The sequence below is a fragment of the Geotrypetes seraphini genome, chromosome 4 (genome assembly GCF_902459505.1).
Source record: "Geotrypetes seraphini chromosome 4, aGeoSer1.1, whole genome shotgun sequence".
In the NCBI taxonomy this organism is placed as follows: Eukaryota; Metazoa; Chordata; class Amphibia; order Gymnophiona; family Dermophiidae; genus Geotrypetes; species Geotrypetes seraphini.
The window spans coordinates 310,525,117-310,543,774 of record NC_047087.1 but is presented as its reverse complement, the minus strand read 5'-3'; the positions used below and the strand labels follow the sequence as shown (position 1 = coordinate 310,543,774).

At 44.5% G+C, this 18,658-nt stretch overlaps 1 protein-coding gene across 5 annotated transcripts in view; it reads right to left on the bottom strand.

Annotated features, from left to right (window-relative positions):
• The window catches only part of PLEKHS1 (pleckstrin homology domain containing S1), a 70,522-nt gene that overhangs the window by 40,122 nt on the left and 11,742 nt on the right, over window positions 1–18,658 (bottom strand). For 2 of the 5 annotated variants that reach the window (XR_004539327.1, XM_033943436.1), the window contains exons 2-5: window positions 11,485–11,533; window positions 6,699–6,787; window positions 3,199–3,311; window positions 977–1,111 (exon numbers count right to left, since the gene is read on the bottom strand). Coding sequence is in view for 4 of the 5 variants with exons in the window: in XM_033943436.1 (XP_033799327.1) it covers window positions 977–1,111; window positions 3,199–3,311; window positions 6,699–6,787; window positions 11,485–11,533 (386 nt within the window). In the remaining variant the exon portion in view is untranslated. The remainder of the gene's footprint in view (window positions 1–976; window positions 1,112–3,198; window positions 3,312–6,698; window positions 6,788–11,484; window positions 11,534–18,658) is intronic. The other 3 variants (XM_033943438.1, XM_033943439.1, XM_033943437.1) reach the window with 3 other exon arrangements.

Sequence of the window (18,658 nt, the reverse complement as noted above, 5' to 3'; positions counted from 1 at the left end):
AGATTTATGGCTGGTACAAGTGCTTGTGCCTGAAATAAAGCTACATATTTAGCCTGCTATGCTAGTATGCTACAAAGAAACACAGATGCCTGTTTTCCATTATAGAATAGTCTCCAAACAGGCCGCTTCTTGATGACTAAATCTACGTGCATGGTTATAGAATTGTGCTTTAAGGCCTTGATTCCATAAACGGTGGCTAACGCAGTAGGGGCCTGATTCTGTAAAGGACACTGATATCGTTGTCCGCCTATGAAGCTTCCGCTGATCACATGTCAATCACTCATCGGCGTCCTTTGCAGAATTGCATTTACATTGCAGGACAGGTGCCTTAAATGTAGGCCAGCATTTTGCAGGCCCACATTTAAGGTGTCTGTCTCGCGTCTACGGAGACGCTTAAGCATGCCCAAGGCCACGTCTGGCTGAAACCACGCCTGCCTTGGGAAGGGGTGAGTGTGCGGCAGGGGGAGGAGTGGGAAGCGGGGCAGAAATCAGGAGGGATGCCAGAGCCCCAAGGAAGACCGCGCCTGGGGAGGCCCCCCCCCTGCATCCCCCTTACTACTCCACTGTTCACAAGTGAGATTTGGATGCCATGGCGAAGGTATATGCAGATCTCTGGATATCCTGAAAACCTGACTGGCTGGGGGGGGAGGGTGTCCCTTAGGACAAGTTTGGGAACCACAGCAGTACATCTTTCTCCCTTCTTTGAAGCAGATCTGCATCCCTGGAAGTCCCCTTGGGGAAGGTATACTAGGTCTTCATTATGGGGCCTTCAGGATAGATTTGGGATTCATTGACTTAACCCATATATCAAAGGTTATTTTAGATTAGGCCTTTGGTAAGAGCAGGATGGTAAGGAATAAACAAACGTCTTTCTACGGACCATAACAGAACTATATAGTCTTATTTCAGGGGTCACAGGCAAGATCTTGTCTCTAAGAGTTTCAGGAGGGCCGTGTACAAACCAATTGAAACTTACATCTCTTCGCCAATGAGGAAGTATTCTCGGTCCGTGGTGCTTAAGGAAATGACTTTATCCGGTTGACACTGAAACATCTTACACACGGCGGTCCGCTTCTTTTCATCTTTCATTCCTTGCCGGATAGCCACAATTCTGTGAAACGGAGCGATGCTTGTTACAAATATGTTCTAAGGTGGTAATTTAATAAAACAGGTTTTAGGTGAGGGAAAGGACTCATGAAAGTACAATCAAAAAAGCAATATAAGTATCTACACTGACATGATCGCACCTACTTGTACTCATCAGGTGGAGTTGGCGCAACTTTGCGCTTGTATATTTTACTAAATAGAAATATAACAATCTACCCTAAAAATGTGCAATCTTTATTATCAAAAATCTTTAACTCCAACAAGCTTAAATAATATTTCTAATAGCTTGCTGTGTTTTATGAGAGGGTATTCAGCATCAGGGGACCAGTTTTTTTAATCGGTTTCACTCAACGGTATCTTAAATGGGTTACTCTATACATAGGGCTTACCATAATAAAGCTTCTTACATCCTTCTCCTCTCAGTACACTTCTCTCTTCCAATCTGCAAGTTTAGGACTTGTGACTTCGGTTATTCACGAGTTTCGCCTCCCGGACGATTACAAGTTTTAAAGGCTGACTCTGATCCACTCCTGCCTCCCTCCTGCTTCCCAGACCTGTCCAGACCTTACCTGGTGGTCTAGTGGTAAAGTGGGACAGGAGCGATCTTCCTACACTCCTGCCCAGTGCAGAACTGCCAACAACAATGGCTGCCGTGAGTTCCTGTTGTAGTCTCATGAGACCACATGAACTCATGGCAGCCACTTTTGTTCATGGCTCTGCACGGGGCAGAAGCGTAGGAAGATTGTTCCTGCTCCGCTTCACCACTAGACCACGAGGTAAGGTCTGGAGAGGTCCGGGATGCAGGAGGGAGGCAGGGATGGGTCAGAGTTGGCCCTAAAAATTATTTGCAATTTTCCATATTCGTGGCCTGGCTCTGCCCCTAACCCCCACAAGGAGTTGCCGTACAGCGAAAGATTAGAGAAACTGGGCCTCTTCTCCCTCAAACAGAGGAGATTGGAGGGAACATGATCAAAGCATTCAAGGTACTGAAGGGAATAGACTTAGTAGATAGAGACAGGTTGTTCACCCTCTCCAAGGTAGGGAGAACGAGAGGGCACTCTCTAAAGTTAAAAGGGGATAGATTCCGTAGAAACGTAAGGAAGTTCTTCTTCACCCAGAGAGTGGTGGAAAACTGGAACGCTCTTCCAGAGGCTGTTATAGGGGAAAACACCTTCCAGGGATTCAAGACGAAGTTAGACAAGTTTCTGCTGAACCAGAACGTACGCAGGTAAGGCTAGTCTCAGTTAGGGTGCTCGTCTTTGACCAGAGGGTCGCCGCGTGAGCGGACTGCTGGGCACGATGGACCCCGGGTCTGGCCCAGCAGCGGCAATTCTTATGTTCTTATGAATACGAAGGGAAAAGTGTACTTTCAAGTACAATAACCATTAACTCCAGCACCCATGCATTAATACGTGACATGATTGGTTTAGTTAACAAGAAGAGTCGGTCCAAAATATTCCAACTTCTCTAGAGAATCCCACAAATGTTCAAAGCCAATCTTCCACAATATCGTACATTTATTACTTATCTTGTTTCTGGCATGAAAATACACACTAGTTCCCGACAGAGCACCCTGTTTCGGTCTTCATCAGGGGCAGGTTTAATCTCACAGCCGGTACCAAGGGAATCTCAAAATGGCAATATCTCTTCTACGCTGTAATCCCGATGTATAGGGTAACACATATAAGTTGCCATTGGGTGAATCTGCTATTGCACGCATTCACGCAAGTGGAAGTTAAATTTGGGCACCTGGTTACTAAATTATCACTTGACTGCTTTCAGAGCCTGTGTTTTGATGTTTGGAATTTTGTTTTTCCGATTTTGGGGTCCTATGGGCTGGAATTCCTGGATTGCATTTGGCATTGGAATAAAAACCAGTACAGTGAGTGGTCTCAGAGCATCATTGCAATACTGTATAGCATGTGTTAAAACGAGTGAAAATGTTAAAAAACAAAACCAACTTTTTCAAAACGATTCTTTTTTTTTTCTAAGAATACACAATACAGGTTCGGTCTCAGCCTGTCATTTCCTATTGCTGAAATAAGGCAGCATCAGACTTTTCAAGTTGTGAGGTCTGCATTTCGCACGTACTGGCTTATTTCAATGAGGCCCCGTTTCTCGGAATGCTGAATTTTGTAATAATGCAGGGCGTAGGTGTTCTGCTTGGATTTCGTGAGGATAAAAAGTCTTTTCTTCCAGGAACTCTGCGGAATAAAAAGAAAGAGTTTGAGATAAAACCTGCTGTAATCCAGGTCACTAAATGGATGTTTTAATGTACAGCGCTGCGGAGCTATAGAAATACTGAGGAGTAGTAGTAAATGAGAAGATCCAGATTTCCGGGTTTTTCTTGGTACTACCGTGTTTCCTCAAAAATAAGAGTGTCTTATATTAATTTTGGGTCCAAAAAATGCACTAAGGCTTATTTTCGGGGCTGTCTCTTTTTTTATGTACAACAATCATCTCTCCCTTTGTCTCCTCTACCCCAATTCTTCCTCTCTCCTTTCTCCACCCCCCATCACGTACACCATCTTTCCTCCCCTCTCACCCATCCCCTTGTGCAGCAGAATCCCACTGACCCTCCCACCGTGAGACTGACATACCTCCTCTGCGAGGCCTCCAAAAACAGCAGCAGCGGCAGCGCTCTGAACGGGCTGCTTCACGGCCTTTCCTCTGCCGCATCACTGATGATGCCAGTGACGCGGCAGGGGGAAGGCCGTGAAGCAGCCCGTTCAGAGCGCCACTGCCGCCGTTGTCTTTGGAGGCCTCAGAGCGGAGGTATGTCAGGTCTCACTGGGGTGGGGGGTCGCTGAATTGACGAGTCCGATTTTTTTTGGTGAATCAGGCAACCCTAGTGTCAGAGATGGAGGAGGGATTTGGAGGGTCGATCTTAACTACGGCTTATTTTTGGCGTAGGGCTTATATTAGGAGCATCTTTAAAAATCATGCTAGGGCTTATTTTCGGGATAGGTCTTATTTTCAAAGAAACAGGGTAGTTTTGAGTGTCAGTATATCCTTTATGGGAGTGTGTGGACCAGAGATGGAGAAGAAAACCAAAAAGAGAGCAAAGTGTGACAGAGTAATCAGAAAGAGAGGAGAAATTAGTGACAAAGATTCAAGACCCAGCTGAACTTTGAGTGTTGCCTGTTCTGTGCTATTCTGAAGAAATCATTCCACTAAATTGTGCTTTAATTCTAATCTTAGACTAGACCGTGGATTTCTGGGTGTGCCAGTGTTGCTGCCTGGACCAAAGTTCACTCTCCCCATGCCCAACACAGCCTGAGGAATTTTGTCCCACCCTACCTTCCGTACCTGGGGTGCAGCTCCCTTCCTTCCTCAGCACCCTGCGGTTGTGGGTTCAAATTCACGCTGCTCCTTGTGACCCTGGCCAAGTCACTTAATCCCCCATTACCCCAGGGGCATTAGACAGATTGTAAGCCCACCGGGACAGACAGGGAAAAATGCTTGAGTACCTGAATAAATTCATGTAAACCGTTCTGAGCTCCCCTGGGAGAACAGGATAGAAAATGGAATAAATAAATAGTGTGAAGAGTTTCAGCCTCTGATAACCAGAACTGCTATTGTGACATCATAATGCCTCATTCCACCAATAAGAGCCAACCTCATCAATGATGTCACAATGGCTTCATTGTCCTATACTTGGCTCACTTTTGCTGCATTTTGATTTCTAGAGCACAGTTCTTCAACCGCCGGTCCGTGGACCGGTGCCGGTCCGCAGAAAATTCCTGCCAGTCCGCACAGGACTGGCGAGATGGACGCCATTAAATTTCCTGCCCCGGTGGTGTTCACGGAAATCTTCTGTTCCTCCCAGCCTCGGGCGATCAAGACAGGCTGCCGACGTCGGCCATTCCCTCTGTGAGTCTCGCCTATGCGGAAACAGGAAGTTGAAACAAAATAGGCGGGACTCAGAGAGGAAAGATCCCAACGTCGGCAGCCTATCTTGATCGCTGCCCCTGCCGAGTCGCCGAAGAGGGCCGCGGGGAAAGTGCAGGCAGAGAGGAGATGGACAGCGTGCGCGGGGAGGTCAGCGTGTCGATTGGGGCCATCAGCAGCGTTTGTGCTGAGAGTCTGCCCACGTGCAGGATACGGCAGGTAGGAGCCTCCGGCTCGTCTTGGGCGGCAGGGCTTGCGGTGCAAAGCTGTTTTTGCCGGCTTGGGGGGGGGGGTCGCGAATGTGCAGGGCACAGCAGGAGTAAGATCATGGGGAGCCTTCAACAGTGGCTGTCTCCTCTCCTAGCAGCTCTGTACTTACCAGGGCAGTGATTCACTTTGGCAACTTCCCCTTTCCTCAGAGGTGGCAACGGACCCAAGGCTGCCTAAGTAAATCATTGCTGCAGGCAAGTACTGAGAGCTGCTGGAAGGAAAGGAAGCCACTGTTGGAGACTGGGAAGCTGCTGGATAAAGGGAGAGCTGCTACTGCACCTGGAGAGAGGTAGAAAGAGAGATGCTGCTGGGAGGGGAAGAGGGAAAGAGATGGGAAGATAGCTACTGTTGGATAGGGGGAAGGAGGAAAGGGAGAAGGAAAAAAGGAAGGAAACAGCTGGCAGGGAGATTACAGGAGGGAAAGGGGAGAGACAGGAATGAGAAAGTAGAGAGAGATTGATGCTGGAAAGGGGGTCAGCAGAGAAATGAGAAAGGGATAAAGATGCTAGATCTGGTATAGGAGAGATAAAAATGAAGAAACAAGTGAAGCTGGAATGAATGATGTAAAAAGGAGAGAGGAGGCACAGGCTGGATGGAAAGGGGAGAGGCCAGACAGTGGATGGAACGGGCAGACGCTGGAAGGAAGAGTGGAAAGAACATGAAAGCAGAGACCACAAAAGGTAGAAAAAAAAATCATTTTATTTCTATTTTGTCATTACAATATACCAGATTTGAAATATATATCCTGCTAGAGACATAACTGGGGACTGCAAAGCCTAACACTATTCCTATCATGTGTGACTGCAGTATTTTGTTAGCATGATATTTCTGTGTAGCATTCTATAATAATTTGGCTTGTTCAGTTTTCTTGATAGTAGAGGGGATATATGTGAAGGGGAGGGGAGAAAGGGGTTTTGTTGGTCCTTGCTCTGAATATTTATATATATAAAATGACAATTGTACAAAATATTGTTTCTTTTTATACTTTAATAAAAGACGTTCAATATAAAATCATAACTGAGGCTTGTGCAGATGGGATCAGATGGTTTGTGGGGACCGAGCTTGTGGAGACGGGGCGAAAATGTGTTTTTTTATTTCGGTCTTAGTAGTTTGCCGGTCCACAAAATAATTCTTTTATTTCTGCCGGTCCACGGGTGTAAAAAGTTCGAAGAACACTGTTCTAGAGTGGTGCAGTGGTTAAAGCTACAGCCTCAACATCCTTAGGTTGTGGGTTCAAACCCACACTGCTCCTTGTGACCCTGGGCAAGTCACTTAATCCCCCCATTGCCGCAGGTACATTAGATAGATTGTGAGCCCACTGGGACAGACAGGGGAAAATGCTTTAGTACCGGAATGTAAACCACTTAGACTATAAGTGGTATATAAATAAATAAAGATAAACCCATGAATAAAACATGGCGTGACTGTACCTGAGAGCTGAAAAGATGTAACGGTGGCGATTTTCTCAGGTGCCCCTGCCTGCAGACTTCATTTCCCTCATAAAACATTGAATTATTTCCTAAAGACACAACAAATTGCATAGAAACAAGGTGAATTTACAAAGATGGCGGAAGCGCACTCTACATAGGGCTCCTTTTACTAAGCTGCGTTAGCGTTTTTAGCGCTAAACCCGCGCTACACAGCTAGAACTAATGCCAGCGTATAGGTCTAGCACGGGCGGCAATTTAGCGTGCACTATTCCGCCCGTTAAAGCCGTAATGCGGCTTAGTAAAAGAAGCCCTTAGCGTTCCTGAATATTTTCCCTTTCCCGTTCTCTTTGTTATTCGCTACTGGCTCAAAGCCCTGTTTTTCATAAGAACATAAGAACTGCCGCTGCTGGGTCAGACCGGTGGTCCATCATGCCCAGTAGTCCGCTCCCGCGGCGGCCCTTAGGTCAAAGACCAGTGCCCTAACTGAGTCTAGCCTTACCTGCGTACGTCCCAGTTTAGCAGGAACTTGTCTAACTTTATCTTGAATCCCTGAAGGGTGTTTTCCCCTATAGCAGCCTCTGGAAGAGCGTTCCACTTTTCTACCACTCTCTGGGTGAAGAAGAACTTCCTTACGTTTGTACGGAATCTATCCCCTTTCAACTTTAGAGAGTGCCCTCTCGTTCTCCCTACCTTGGAGAGGGTGATCAACCTGTCTTTATCTACTAAGTCTATTCCCTTCAGTATTTTGAATGTTTCGATCATGTCCCCTCTCACTCTCCTCTTTTCAAGGGAGAAGAGGCTGGGTCAGACCAGTGGTCCATCGTGCCCAGCAGTCCGCTCCCGCGGCAGCCCTTAGGTCAAAGACCAGTGCCCTAAATGAGTCTAGCCTTACCTGCATACGTTCTGGTTCCACAGGAACTTGTCTAACTTCGTCTAGAATCCCTGGAGGGTGTTTTCCCCTATGACAGACTCCGGAAGAACGTTCCAGATTTCTACCACTCTCTGGGTGAAGAAGAAGTGGTAGAAAGCTGGAACACTCTTTTCCTTTTGGCATACTGTAATTCTGGCTCTTTTGCGGGATTCACTGATATTGTTGGATATTTCCTGTATTTGGCTGCTTTTGTCATTTTTTTCTGAGTTTGTATTCTGACCGGTTATGACCCTTTTCACTTTCATTAAACATATATTTAAAAAAAAAGAAAAAAGAAAAAAGAAACAATGTGAAAAGCAGGTCTGTGCAGTCTGACATTTCAAATAACCTTTCACCTCGGCTGACCTTCGTTCACCATTCTGGAGGGAACAATAGAATTAACCAATGAGGAAGTTATTTGACTTCATCAGTCCCTCATTGCAGAGCTTTCATCTAGAAATCCAATAATGCCCCTCCCACTTTCTATCATTCTTAGAGATTTTGATGAAATGTCATCTGATTTTTGCAACTCAGAGATAAGAAAGCAACAAGGCAAACAATTTGCAAGATCCAATATGGTAATCAACTCAAAGAGCAGCATGGGTAGAAGTCGCAGTGTTTATTCACACCATAATAATAATAATAATAATAATAATAATTTATTTCTTATATACCGCTATACCATAAGTTCAAAGTGGTTTACAACAAGTTACATACAATGAGAGTAAGAGATGTTTACAAGAAGTAAGAGATGTTTACAACAAGAAGTAAGATATGTTTACAACAAGAAGTAAAAAAATATTTACAACAAGATACATACAGTGAGAGTATGAGATGTAAGGAGAAAACAAAGACACTTTCTGGGATACAAATTACAAATGGAAGAGAACCAAGTTGGTTTGAATCTAAAGGATGAATCTAGTCAAAGATTGAGGTACAAGGGAAAAACAATTTGGGTGGAATACAATTACAAATGGGAAGAGCATGAGTTAATCTAAACAAGAGAGTTGGGGATTGGGAAGAGGATAGCTGAGGGGGACTGGGCATGAATTGGGATTAGAATTTGTTAAACAGACGGGTCTTCAGAGATTTTCTGAAGTCGGCTTATGAAGTGGCCTCGAGTATGGGTTTCACGAGCCATGTGTTCAGTTTGGCTGCCTGGAATGATAACATCTGTCAAGAAACTTCTTGTAATGACATGATTTCAGGGATGGGTAATTAAAGAGATTTATTCTGCGTTAGCTCTTATTAGAGCTGTTGAGGATGAATTGAGAGGCGAGGTAAGTTGGTAGCATCCCACACAGGCAAACTTGAAGAGTATTCTGGATTCCACTGGCAACCAGTGGAGTATCTGGAAGTATGGGGACTGCAGTGTTCTGAATTAATCTCAGCTTGCTAAGTGTCTTCTTATAAGCTCCCAGATATATAATGTTGCAGTAATCCAGCATACTCAAGATGGATGATTGAACTAGTAATCGAAAGGACGATTCATCGAATAATTTTTTAATGGTGCGGAGCTTCCATAGGACTGAAATGCTTTTTTTGAACATTAGATCTGTATGCTTTTCCAGGGTTAGGTGTTTGTCAAGGGTAACTCCTAGTATTTTTATAGTTTGGTCAATTTCATAATCTCGGCCATTCACGTGAATCGTGTTATCTTTTATCTTATCGTTGGGAGATGCCAGGAAAAATTTAGTTTTTTCTGTGTTCAGTTTTAGTTTGAAAGCCGTCATCCAAAGCTCTGAGACAACCACATTTCACCAAAATGTCTGCCTTGGGGGCAGTGGCGTAGCGAGGGTGAGAGGCACCCGGGACGGTAGCGTCCCTCCCCACTTCCTGTAACATTCCTGGCATGAGCAGCAACCCCCAAGCTGCTGTCGCACCGGCATTGGCTCTTCCTCTGACATAACTTCCTAGGTGCGGGTCCAGGAAGTGACCTCAGAGGGAGAGCTGCTTGGGGGTTGCTGCTTGCGCCAGGAACGCTACAGATATACAAGGGAAGGGAAGTGGCATGCGTACGTGGCACTCGGGGGGCAGAGAGGAGGATAGGTGCCTGCACCCTCACCAAGATGGCGTTCGGGGCAAACCACCCACCCCACTTACTACGCCATTTCTCAGGGGCAAATGAACAGCAGCTGTCTAGTCGGCCCAATCATGCCGTCCGCTATCCCCTGTTACATTAGTGTGATTTATTGGATTCTCCAGCCCATTTTCAAAGGGAAACTGCTCACAAAGTTTCCTCTTGAAAATACTAGGGCAGGTGCTGCAATGGTGGTCATAAGAATAGCCTTACTGGGTCAGACCAATGGTCCATCAAGCCCAGTAGCCCATTCTCATGGTGGCCAATCCAAGTCACTAGTACCTGGCCAAAACCCAAGGAGTAGCAACATTCCAGAATTCCAAAGAGTAACAAAAGATTCTAGAACCTCAAAGAGTATCAAGATTCCAGGCAGAATCTCAAAGAATAGCAAGATTCCGGAACCCCAAAGAGTAGCAACATTCCAGAGTCCCAAAGAGTAACAAAAGATTCTAGAACCTCAAAGAGTATCAAGATTCCAGGCAGAATCTCAAATAAAAGCAAGATTCCGGAACCCCAAAGAGTAGCAACATTCCAGAGTCCCAAAGAGTAACAAAAGATTCTAGAACCCCAAAGAGTATCAAGATTCCAGGCAGAATCTCAAAGAGTAGCAACATTCCAAGCTACCAATCCAGGGCAAGCAGTGGCTTCCCCCTTGTCTTTCTCAATAACAGACTATGGACTTTTCCTCTTTGGGGTTCCGGAATCTTGCTTACTCTGAGATAATGGAATGTTGCTACTCCTTGGGTTTTGGCCAGGTATTGGCCACCGTGAGAACGGGCGACTGGACTTGATGGACCATTGGTCTGACCCAGTAAGGCTATTCTTATGTTCATATAAGAAGAATTCCTAAAGCTTTCAACAGAAATCTTTTCCAAATATTCCCCATAACTTGTCACATTTAAACAGTGGGTGATGGCGCCCCCTTCCCTGCCCTCATTTCCGCCCCACCCCCACTCCTTCCCCGATCCCTCCTGCCGCACGCACACTCTCTTCCCCATACCTCTAGCTGTTCGCTGCTGCGAGCAACAAGAACTTCAACGTGCTCATCGCGACCCCGTCGGCTCTCCCTGTGATGTCACATCCTATGCGCAGCACCTGGAAGTGGCATTAGCGGGAGAAATGGCGCAGTCGTGAGGAGCACGCCGAAGTTGTTGCTCGCCGCAGAGAACAACTAGAGGTGCGGGGGGAGGAAAAGGGAGGCGCACGCGTGGTGAGGGGAGGAGTGGGAAGAGGTGGGGGTCAGAGTGGAGGAGGGGGGCCAGCGCCCCCAACAAGATGGCACCCAGGGCAGACCGCCCCCTCCCCCCGCATCACCCTTACTACAGCACTGCATTTAAATTAAGAAACAGGTCCAGCTAATCGGACAGTTTGCTTCTTGTTTGATACCTGTGAGGGAGGTTCGACGTTTGCCTAGAAAAACTCGTCTTTTTATGGAGGTTTGGGATCCTCATATTCAGAATCTTTCACCAAGAATATGAAGTTTGGTCCTCAATGATTTATGATAAAAATTAGGTTTTGTACTTACATTTCAGTTATTTATTTTAATTCTTTACTTTTGTCAACTTTCATCCGGGGTGAGGGATTTCATTGGGGGGGAAGGAAGGGGGGTAGAGGATGGAATTAAGGGGGGTGTAGATAAGATTGGATTAGTTCATATGGAAATTTAATTTGAAGGAATGATATAAATTTGTATGAAATATTATTATTGTGATTCTTATTGTATTGAATGTATTTTTGTATTATCCTATACTATTGATTATTTGATTCTTTCAATAAAAATTGTTATAAATTGATACCTGTGAAGAATCTTTTTCCATACACTGAAGATTTCATGATGACTTTTACCTGTGAAGAACAATAATTTCGTTGTTTGATCATGAATGTTAACAATTAGACAATTAGGGATGTGTATCTATAGTAATCTACGGGATTAATACAGTATATCACTTAGAACAGGGCTGCCCAAGTCAGGTCCTCGAGATCTACTGGCAGGCCAGGTTTTCAGGATATCCACAATGAATATGCATGAGAGAGATTTGCATACCAAGAAGGCAGTGCAGGCAAATCTCTCTCATGCAAGTTCATCATAGATATCCAGAAAACCTGGCCTGCCAGTAGATCTCATGGACCGGACTTGGGCAGCCCTGACCTAGAATATATGATTAGGCTATTAATCAAATTTTTAAATAAGCTTGAAACTTTTTAAAATACAGTCAAACCTTGGTTTGCGAGCATAATTCATTCCAGAAGCATGCTTGTAATCCAAAGCACTCGTATATCAAAAAGAATTTCCCCAGAGGAAATAATGGAAACTCAGATGATTCGTTCCACAACCCAAAAACTTTAATACAAAAAACTATACATACTTGTATTGCAAGACCTCGCTCGTTTATAACAGTTACTACACTCCCGCAGCGTCAGAGAGAGGAGAACCATCGGCTCAGTTGTGGTGATGTGACGTGTGTATACTATATGTACTCGTATTGCAAGACCTCGCTCGTTTAGAACAGTCACTACACTCCCGCAGCGTCAGAGAGAGAAGAACCACCGGCTCAGTTGTGATGTGTGTATACTGTATGTACTTGTATTGCAAGGCATTGCTTGTATATCAAATTAAAATTTAATCAAATGTTTTGATTGTCTTGCAAACCAAATTACTTGCAATCTAAGGTTTTACTGTATATACTATATAAAATTGTTGCTGTTGTTTGGGTTTCACCACTTCTGGGGTAGGTAGAACCAACGTTTCCACCAGGGGGCGCCCTAAAGAAAGTTGTAGCATGATGGGTGAAACCTCAGTTCTACCTACCCAGATGCGGTGATATCCGTTCAACGGCGACAATCATGACACCAGACGCGGAAGCCTAAGAGAACACACTATATATCTATTTGCGTTGTTCTACTCATGGAATCGTTATAGTTGTCTTTTTGTATGCTATTTAGGTTTGCAGTATTAAGTTGGAATTCCAAATTCTGGCCATTAAAATATACAGGTAGGAGTCAAGTTCACTTGAGGAGCAAAGTTGGATTGTTTGATCTGCCGGCATAGCCACAAGAGACTATTTGCCCTCTTACTGTATTACTTTATTACGAGGGTTCTTCAAAAACGCGTCTGCACTTTCATATTGTGGCGGGAAATGTGGTAAGAGGGCGCCTCGTAGCATGTCATGTGACCAGTCGGTCAGGCAAGCCGGCTCCCCTTGCAGGTGGCGATGCAATTTGCTTTCGAGATATCTAATAAATAGTGTTAAAAAAAAAAAAAAAAGTGCGGAAACCTTTTGAAGATCCCCCGTATCATGTTTGTTCTGTATTATTTATTTAAGGATATCTTGATTTTTTTTTGTACAGGAAACAAATACTTTTTTTTGATGAAGAAAGAAAGCAAGAAATCTATTTTCTGTTTCTGTTCAATCATTTATATTCCGCATATCCTACAATCCTATGCGGATTACAAATTATTTAGGTGCTCAAGTATTTTTCCCTATCTGTCCCAGTTTAGGGGTTTTCTAAATGTATGCCGACTTTTTTGAAAACTTTTTTATTTTTTGCAGATTGACCCGATACCCTTGTCAGCCGGAAGCCCGTAGTTGTAGTGCCGTTGTACAGGTCCATGATGAGATCTCATCTGGAATAGTGTGTTCAATTTTGGAGGCCACATTATCAAAAGGATGTGCTGAGAGTGGAGTTGGTGCAGCGAATGGCCCCCAGGATGATCTCAGGACTCAAGGATGAGGAACGTCTAGGTAAGTTGCAGCTATACTCTCTCGAGGAACGCAGAGAGAGGGGAGTCATGATAGAGACGTTCAAATATGTTACTGGCCGTATTGAGGTAGAAGAAGATATCTGTTTTCCTTACAGGACCTACGGCACCGAGAGGGCATCCGTTGAAAATCAGGGGTGGGAGATTTCATAGCGACACTAGGAAGCATTTCTTCACAGAAAGGGTGGCTGATCGTTGGAATGACCTTCCACTTCAGGTAATCAAGGCATGCAACGTGCTCGATTTTAAGAGTAAATGGGATAAGCATTTGGGTTCATTTCGAGGAAGTACTTAGGGGGGGAGGGTCCTTAGAGTGGGCAGACGTGTTGGCCGTCATTTTCTATGTTTCTATAAAGTCATTTAGTGGTGAAATGGGTCCTGTCAGGGCTGGCCAGAAACTCTGCATGTTAAAAGATAAGTAAAAATCTCTTTTGACTTAAAAATTTAAAAGTTTAACATAAATTAACACTAACAAAGAGATTTAAGTTGAGCATGAAGGAGGAGGTGGAAATTTGGGTCGACGATTAAAACTTTGGACCTATCAGTCTTGATATTACACATGAGGGTTAAGTGACTTGCCCAGGGTCACAAGGAGCAGTGCAGGATTTGAACCCGCAACCCCAGGGGTAGAAAGAAAGAAAACAAACATTTCCACAATACTAAGCCAGTATTGCAGGATTGAGGTGGATGACTAGGAAGCTAGAGATGGGAATTTGGGATGAGACGGGTATTATTTTGAGGTATCATAAAGGGCTCCTTTTACTAAGCCGCGTCAGGGCTTTAATGCGCGGAATTGCGCACGCAAAATTGCCCCGCGTGCTAGACCTTAACGCCAGCATTAAGCTGGAGTTAGTTCTAGCCACGCAACGCGGGTTTAGCGTGCGCCGAAAACGCTAACACAGCTTAGTAAAAGGAGCCCAAAGTGACTCGGTAATGAAAATTCTTTGGCCCCCCCTATTTCCTAAAGTGCTTTCAGGTTTTATAGTTACTTGTGGAAATAGCTAAAATTCAAGTTTCAAGTTTTTATTATTTTTAATATACCGACCATTAATAAATATCTAGCTGGTTTACAACGCTATGATAAAATAAAGAATTAAAATAATGCTTATAAAAGGGGGAAAAGTGAACATTGGGGAAGGGGTAAAACGCGGACCTCACGGACCTGACGGACCTCGCGGATCTAAACCCGTATGGCATTAAAAATCTGAGGTCCGTGTCTGTGGCGCTTGTAGTTTCTGTCGCTGACAGACCTTGATGAGATTTTAGCGCCGACGGATCCGTCTCAGCATAGGGAGGGAAAAGTGTTAGGATCCGTCAGCGCTAAAAATCTCTTCGAGGTCTGTCAGAGCCAGAGACTAGTGCTGGAGTTCGGAGACTTCTTTTCCATAACGCACGTCCAAAACCTATGTCCCCGCTCTCTTGGCTTCTGCTCTGCCGCTCCAGCACTAGTCTCTGGCTCTGACAGACCTCAAAGAGATTTTTAGCGCCGACGGATCCTAACACTTTTCCCTCCCTATGCTGAGACGGATCCGTCGGCGCTAAAATCTCATCAAGGTCTGTCAGCGACAGAAACTACAAGCGCCACGGACACGGACCGACACGGGCCTCAGATTTTTAAGGCCATACGGGTTTAGATCCGCGAAGTCCGTCAGGTCCGCGTTTTACCCCTTCCCTGAACATTGTAGACGTTTTACAAAGACATACATGAGAGTGGGGATTGAAGAAGAAAGGTGGGGGTAAAGTTACATTGTTAAAGGGAAAAATTTGGAATCCATTGGCGTTATTTGCGAATACAAATTAATAGATAATCTATTGCCTTCTGAGTTTTTTCATTACACATCTGGGTTGGGATGGGCGGGAAGGTTGGGTAGTGATAGATACTGATTAACATAGATATTGAATCTTCTTATTAAGATATTTAATATTGTTAATATCAATAATTGATGGAAAGGGGGCGGTTATAGTTATGATTCTATACTTTCTGCTTGTAATAGTGTTTTCTTATAATATTTTCATGTTGTCAATTTACTGTATTACACTATTGTAATTTAATAAAATAATAAAAATTATTTAAAAAAAAAAAGAGAAAATAGAAAACAAAACAAAACAAAAAACCCTCCAAAAAACTAGGGTTAGAAAGAAGAGAGAGGGAGAGGGATAAAATATTAGGGATTGGGTCGCTTCTTAAAAGCGGTTGGCAGACTTGGCAGTAAGAAGTTTAGGAGCTGTGGAATGCATCTTGAAATAAAAACGTTTTTAGTTTAATCGTGAATTTAAAGCACAAGAACCACAAACCCAGTTGCTTTAAAGGTTACGGACATTTTGCTGTGCAGTTAACGCGGGGACAGAGTTGTTATTGTGCGTTGCACCCCCATATTTTCAACCAGTGTGTTAATTTGGACATGCAAGTTTTAGAATAGTGCCAGTTGGGGGATGGAGAGGACAGGCGTTGGCGCCACCTCCAAGATGGCAACCGGGGTAGATCGCCCCCACCCTCACCTCACCTTACAATACCACTGATTAAGTGCCTTCCGCTATCTACCTTGCTAACAGTTTCCTTGGAACCACTTCAGATCTTGCCATTTGAGGAATACACAGAGAGATAAACTATCTTTCCCTTCTTTTAAGGTTATTAAATCTATAGGAAAGCTTAGTCAATCTTTTGCCTTCAGGCTGGTAGAGATGTGGAATGGACTTCCAGACTCCATTGGACCGATAGGCCAGCTACAACAATTTCGTAAAGCCCTGAAAACTGTTTACACAAAATTTAAATGGTTTAAATATACACTTCTCCCTCCGTATTTACGAATTCCGTATCTACAAATTCGCTTATTCACGGTTTTAGATTAAAAAAAACATTTTCATTTTTCAGGCTATTTCAAGCCCTGTAGCCCCCCCCCCCTTAAGCCTTACCTGGTGGTCTAGCGGGTTTTCGGGGCAGGAGCAATCTTCCCATGCTCCTGCCCCATGCAGATCGCTCACAGGAAATGGCTTGAGAGACTACGGGAGCTCAAGGCAGCCATTTCCTGTGAGCGATCTGCACGGGGCAGGAGCGTAGGAAGATTGCTCCTGCCCCGAAAACATGCTAGACCACCAGGTAAGGCTTAAGGGGGGCCTTCAGGGCTTAAAATAGCCATGGGGAAGCGGGAGTTAGGGGCAGAACCGGCCTGAATATTATTTGCGTTTTTTAAATATTCGCGGGCCGGCTCTGCCCTGAACCCCCGCGAATACGGAGAGGGAAGTGTAGTATCAAAGAATTAACGATAATCCAGCTTTTTTTCTTATGCTCTCTTTCTTATGTACTCTAGTCTTAATTACATTTGAACCGAGTCGAGCTCCGTTGAGAGATGACCCGGTATATAAATTGAAGACTAGATTAGATTAGATTAATGCACAGTAATAACATCTGCATTTCCTGTGAGTTGTAGTTTACACCCATTCCATGCCCCAGAGTGACTTTTTTTTTTCATTTAATGCATGAATTAGCACACAGTAATTGCTTCATTAAGTGGCACAGTCAATCAAGTGTAGGTGTGGGAAATTATACAGCTGTTGAAACATACATGGCATGCATACGCCTAGAGGAACTTTTATGGGTAAGAAAATTAATTCTTTTATCAACATTTTATAATTAAGTATATGTGGCTGGCTTTGGGGTTAACTGCTTTTAAGGAGTGGCCTAGTGGGCTGAATCACTGCCTCAGCACGGTGAGAACATAAGAACAGCCTTACTGGGTCAGACCAAAGATCCATCAAGCCCAGTAGCCCATTCTCACGGTAGCCAAACCAGGTCTCTAGTACCTGGCCAAAACTCAAGGAGTAGCAACATTCCATGCAGAATCTCAAAGAATAGCAAGATTCCGGAATCCCAGAGAGTAACAAGATTCTAGACTCCCAAAGAGTAGCAACATTCCATGCTACCGATCCAGGGCAAGCAGAGGCTTCCCCCATGTCTTAATAACAGACTATGTACTTTTCCTCCAGGAATTTGTCCAAACCTTTCTTAACACCAGCTATGTTATCCACTTTTACCACAACCTCTGGCAGGTTCAATCCTAGTCCAGCTCCTTGTGACCCTGGCAAGTCATTTAAGCCTCCTTTGCCCCAGGTATCATACTTAGATTGTAAGCCCTCTGGGACAGGGCAAAACTCTGAGTACCTGATCAATGGATGAAAATCACTTAATTATTTATTTATTTTGATTTCTATCCCATTCTCCCAGAAGCTCAGAATGGGTTACAAGTAGACATTCACAATCGTTTGAAAACAGACTAGTCATGACAACAAATAGGTTACAGTAGACAATAACAGAGCTTATTCTAGAGACCAGACTGGTCATAGGGAAGAGTACTAGGAGAAGTATATTGAGGAGGCCGAATTGGCGGAAGAGGAAGGTCTTTACTGCTCTGCGGAAGGTCATTAGTGAGTCTACCGACCTGATCTGTGTGGGTAGTCGGTTCTATAGCTGAGGTAGGAAATGGCTGTAGGATCTTTTGTACGCCGTACTCGTTTGGAGAGATCTCTCTGCGGGAATGCTGAGTCTTTGTTCTGCTTTGGAGTGGAGGGGGCAATTAGGGGTGTATAGGCGTAGCTTCGATGCTATGTAGGCTGGGTTGTTTTGGTAGAATCTCTTGTGTGTCATGACCAGGGCTTTGAAGATGCATCGCTTTTTGACTGGTAACCAGTGAGCTGCATAGAGCACTGGAGTAATGGGGGTCATGGTAGCTGAGGTTGTATAGGAGTCGAATTGCTGAGTTCTGGACTTTTTGGAGGCGTATATAATATAATATATATATGATACTAGTCATTAAGCCCGTTACATTAACGGGTGCTAGAATATATGTCTGTCTGTCTGTCTCCCGCTGACTCTCTCTCTCTCCCTGGCCCCCTTTTTCTGTCTGTCTTTGTGTCCCTCTCCCTGCCCCTGCCCCTGTGTCTTTCTTTCTTTCTGTCTCCCTCCCTCCTGCTGTCTGTCTGTCATTTTTCCCCATTTCCCTGTGCAGCAGCATTTCCATCCCACTTCCCTATGCAGCAGCAACAGCATTTCCCTCCTATCCCCCCCCCCCCTTTCCTGTGTAGAAGGGCATAGACAGGGGATGGGTAAGCAGAGTGGGCAGACTTGATGGGCTGTAGCCCTTTTCTGCTGTCATCTTCTATGTTTCTATGTTTCTATGTAGAAGCAGCAGCAGTATTTCCCTTCCCCTCCAAGT